This window comes from Lactuca serriola, chromosome 4, assembly GCF_051521515.1.
Source record: "Lactuca serriola cultivar US96UC23 chromosome 4, Lser_US96UC23_V15, whole genome shotgun sequence".
In the NCBI taxonomy this organism is placed as follows: domain Eukaryota; kingdom Viridiplantae; phylum Streptophyta; class Magnoliopsida; order Asterales; family Asteraceae; genus Lactuca; species Lactuca serriola.
The window spans coordinates 188,413,324-188,417,990 of NC_136411.1; the positions used below are offsets into that span (position 1 = coordinate 188,413,324).

The following is a 4,667-nucleotide window of genomic DNA, read 5'->3' on the forward strand; positions in this document are numbered from 1 at the left end:
GAGCTCCTGGAGCTCAATCTTGCCTAGATCCAAAGGCCAAACGCCTTATTACGACATATAATGCACATACAAACTTGGGGAATTGACCAAGAAGGACCCAAATGAAGTTTAAGCATAGAATCAAGGGGAAAACAGGTTATACCTCAAAGGAACTGCTGGAAGAACACAATAATGGCCTGGATGGCTTCCTATCTTCTGGATCTACTTCCTTCCTCCTTCAAAGCCTTCAAAAGTACACAACAAAACTTCAATCTTCAAAGAACAAGCACAAACGAGGGTTGGGGAGCTCTGGGGAGAGAATGGGGGCTGGCCTGGGGCAGATAAGCTGCTTAAATAGGGTGCAAACCCCTGAAACTTAGGGTTTCATCCAACAGCTGTGACTCGCCGAGTCCAGGATATGGACTCGTCGAGTCGACAATTTAAACGCGTCCCGGGTCCCGCATCCACTCGGCGAGTCGGACCTATGACTCGCCGAGTCCAAGGCTAAAAGAAAGGAAATACATCAAATAATATTTACGTACCAGGAACCGGGTGCTACACATGTATGTGCCTGGTAGGGAGGTGAGTGTGGGCGAGGTCCCGTATCTCACTAATAGCAGAGTATGGATGGTGTTATATATCTCATTAGTAGCAGATTCAGGGCGAGGCCCGAGTTAGGTATGGAGTGAGTGTGGGTGGGGGCCCGTATCTCACTTATAGTAGGAGCTTGGACGGGGTTCCATGACTCACTAGTAACATGATAGGGACGCGGTCCAAGACAGGCGACGCCTTAGGACAGGAATACAGTAGGGTATGTTTAGCTATGTGTTATATGCTATTTTTTATTATGTGATTAGCGGGCGGGGGCCAGAGACTGGCGGGGCCTAAAAGAAATAGATTTGTATCGGAGCGGGGCTCGAGGCCAGGCAGGGCCTGGAGCGGTGGGGCCGTTGTAGCGGGCGAGGCCCGAAATAGCGGGCGTGACCCAGTATGTGCTATATGTGTTTGTAGAGGGTATGTGGTAGGTTGGGGAACTCACTAAGCTTCATGCTTATGGTTTTCAGTTTTGGTTTCAGGTACTTCCGGTAGTGGAGGGAAGAGCTCGGGGTGATCGCATGGCATACACCATTAATTAGACAGTCTGGGATGTTTTACTCTGATAATGAGAATATGTTTTGAATTAATACTCTGAATTTATGTTATGAATTATGACATGACTTTTATAAATATGGTTTTAGTAATGTTTAAAGAAAATTTTCAGTCGTGATTTTTGGGACGTTACAGATACCAAATAGCCCCTCCTTTACGAAAACATTTCAAAATAAGTCCTGAAATAACACCTTAACCCCCCGAAATTAACATCCCGATAATTATTATTTGATTTTGGACTATAACAATATAAAATAATAATAATAATAATCACTTCTCGGGTTCCAGATTTATTATTTAATTATTCTATTTTAAACGGGATATTACAGTAATTTATATAATTTTGTGCTCGTTACGTACTATGCTTCTAATAGTAATTTATAGTATAATGTTATTTTATTATTAACTAATTTCAACCTTTCGTGTAGCTCTACATCCTAATCAATATACCATTTGTTCACTGGTTTTTAGGTGCTTTGGATTTGAAAACATCTAAAATGACTATATATGATAGTCGTTGGAAGAGCATATATTTTCCAGAAGTAGATGAATGGTTTATAGGTATGTGAGACCATATCCACAGACTGCTAGTGAGTATCAACTGCTGGGGTACTGAACCAACCGATGCCATCCTACTTGAGAGTTTCAACATGACCTTCGAAAATGCCCTAGACGTACCACAACAAATTGAGAGTAAATAGGATTGTGGGGTATTTTTATGTTGGTTCATGAAGATGTTGATCGCCGAGAAATCATATTTTATAGAGGCTAAAAGCTGGCCATGGGCAATGTTATATCATAAACGACCGACGGAATTTTTTTTTGGAGTACAACGATAGAGACCATTTGAACATTATAATATTATTTTAAACAAATCATTTAAGTTTATGTATTTATTAGTTTTTTTGTTTGATTTTTGAGATTACATTTGCATTTTAGATTTTACAGAAACAAAACTTATACAAAAAGAACCAAAACATATTTTACACACATACACACAAAAAAAAAATAATAAATAAATAAAATAAAAAGAAAAAAACCTATTCCAAAACGACTGTCCAAGTACTACTTCTTTGTTCTAAAGACCTCTCCGGAATGTTAACAACATACATCTAATCTCTTGTAAGCTCGATTTGTTCCCTCTTAATGGTTCCATTAGATTGAGGAGTTCGAAATAAAATGTTGCGAGTTATTTATTACTTGTCACAAAAGCTACTAATTGCATTACATTCTTAAGTTCTCTACCACCGTCTACATGAATAGGTATTGATCATACATCCTTCTTGTTTTTTAATTCGTTTACCCAACACCTTTATATTTTTCGATGCTACATATTTATGTTTTTTTCAAGTTCAAACGTGCCAAAAATGATCAACAATCACTAGACTCTAAAAATTCCTAACACTCTTTTGGTTAAAAGCATTATTTTGGCGACAAACTTGCTTGTCTACACATCAAACATCACAAAAACATCTTTTCATACAACCCGCTTATAAAATTAAAATTAAATTATAAAGCAATATGTTACATTTTACAACCTAAATCGATAAATAAATAAATAAATAAATAAAAACACAACCGATATTTCAAAGTTACTCTTTTCCCCACAAGGCTATCATGTTAGATATAAATAAGATACAACCCACATAAAGAGCCAAATCCACATCAGATTAAAACTCCTACAATGCAAGTATATTCAAAAGTCTCATTTGAAAGAGCATAAATCTACTACAACATCTTGAAACCACAACCACAAAATGCTATCGAACACCCAATTTAGGGCATCCATTAGCAAGAGGCAAGTCCAAGTTCTCAATAGTCCTAAATGTTCTTTTCACCATTTTGTCGACATACAAAGTTCCCTCTAAATGATCACATTCATGTTGTAAAATACGAGCCTTCCATCCACATGCATCCACCTTCATGGGCTTCCCATCTCGACCTAAACCCCTTACCTCCACCTCTACGAACCTTTCCACCATTGCTCTATATCCATCAACACTGCAAAAATCATGCCATCAACAACGAATCATCAAATTTTCCAATGTGTTTCATTGTTCAATTACTCAAATCCAACTTACCTTAAGCAGCCTTCGTAAAAGAATGCAGATTTGTTGCTCTTCTTTCTAAGTATTGGGTTTAAAATAACCTAATTTTTCAAGAATACAGTTAGAAAAATTTGGATTCATAAGGTAAGATTTTGGAATACTCAAATTTGTTGGTGAATTGGGATACCAAAAGATCAAAAGGACGTCTGTCTTGTGCCTTGTTCTCTTCCTCTGGTGCATGAGCGATGTATTCTTTAAGATCCTCTAACACAATAATCTGATCATGAATCAATTTTTGGTTGCAGAAGAAAGATAATGGTGTAAATTGACATTAATTTTGCTTAAAACATGAATTCAAAAGCCAAATAGGAATGGAAATTCTATAAAATGATCATTGGAAAACTGGAATTTCGATTAAAAAAACTGACTTTTAAAGGAATACCAATTTGGGGAGCAGCAAGGCCAACCCCAGGTCGTCTCCTCATGACCTGCACCATATCATCAATAATCTTCTGGATACGATCCGACCCGATTTCTTCAAGCGAGACTTCTCGAGCGGGTTGGTGAAGAACCGGGTCACCGGCTTTCACGATACAGGGCAAATCTATAACCTTCTTCTTCTTCACCAACCCGCCTAACCAACTTGATGGATTTATAACAGTGGAAGGAGAGCTGAAACCTCTACTAGCCGTGATGAAGTTGGCGTTAAAGGCGGGGTTGGAGGAAGGAAATCCAGGGTTTGAAATGGGTTTATTTTGGGATTGGACAATTAGGGTTCTAATGTGGAGAAACGATGTGGTTCTGCCGAGCCTCAAGCATTCACCGGTGAGTGGCTTCGATGGGAGACGTTGCGACAGCCGTCGCATTACCTTCATCACCATTGATTGATTAGCAATTCCATTCTGGCATCGTCGCATTTTCATTAACCGGATCATACATTTGGGCCTAAATGATTTAACCCAAGATCTCTAATAGACAAATCCAATTACTCATTTTTGGGTGGATATAGCTTTTGGATCGGTTTGATTCGAAAATAATTTCTTGGCATCTCTGATAGTACAAAGGGTTAAACTCGGTCTTAGGAAACCTCTAAAATCTTGTATAATTAACAAATTGAAGAAATAATTGATGAAACCAATAGTTTTTTACTATATAAAAATCGGGTTTTTATAGGTTTGCAAACTGGTTTCTAGACCGGTGTTTCAAACCGGTACCAAATGCAAAATACTCAAACCGGTACATTGACTCTAAATTGGTTGATGTCATTTCCTTTGTTTAAATATTGATAGTTTTGATTTTGATTAACCAACGTCCAAAGTTTACATCTAGTGTGCTTTATATCATGCTTTAAACTTTCATATGAGAAAACATAGTCATGTGGTCATGAAACAATTAGTTATTCGATACGTAAGTTATAAAATAATTTTCTTATCCATAAGCCATGGAAGTTATGTGATAATTAAATTTTTATAAATCTAACCGGCCATAAAT

At 37.5% G+C, this 4,667-nt stretch overlaps 1 protein-coding gene across 2 annotated transcripts; it reads right to left on the minus strand.

The window, feature by feature from the left end:
• Nucleotides 1-2,710: 2,710 nt before the first annotated feature.
• On the minus strand, nucleotides 2,711-4,186 carry LOC145103063 (peptide deformylase 1A, chloroplastic-like). Of its 2 annotated transcripts, none has more exons than XM_079040600.1 (4): nucleotides 3,619-4,186; nucleotides 3,364-3,440; nucleotides 3,210-3,277; nucleotides 2,711-3,129 (listed from the first exon to the last, which is right to left on the minus strand). In XM_079040600.1, the coding sequence occupies exons 1-4, from the start codon at nucleotides 4,109-4,111 to the stop codon at nucleotides 2,889-2,891; spliced, it is 879 nt and encodes a 292-aa protein (XP_078896726.1). In that variant the 5' UTR covers nucleotides 4,112-4,186; the 3' UTR covers nucleotides 2,711-2,888. The 2 variants fall into 2 exon arrangements, with proteins under 2 accessions (XP_078896726.1, XP_078896725.1); XM_079040599.1 differs by having other exon boundaries at nucleotides 3,364-3,453; nucleotides 3,605-4,173.
• Nucleotides 4,187-4,667: the final 481 nt, after the last annotated feature.

Bases quoted from the DNA above. Each gene is read 5' to 3' on its own strand.
- LOC145103063 (XM_079040599.1), bottom strand. From the start codon at position 4,111: ATGATCCGGTTAATGAAAATGCGACGATGCCAGAATGGAATTGCTAAT. The intron at 3,278-3,363 runs GTATCCCAATTC...TTGAAAAATTAG, and splicing joins GACGTCCTTTTGATCTTTTG to GTTATTTTAAACCCAATACT. The intron at 3,130-3,209 runs GTAAGTTGGATT...TGATTTTTGCAG, and splicing joins TTTTACGAAGGCTGCTTAAG to TGTTGATGGATATAGAGCAA.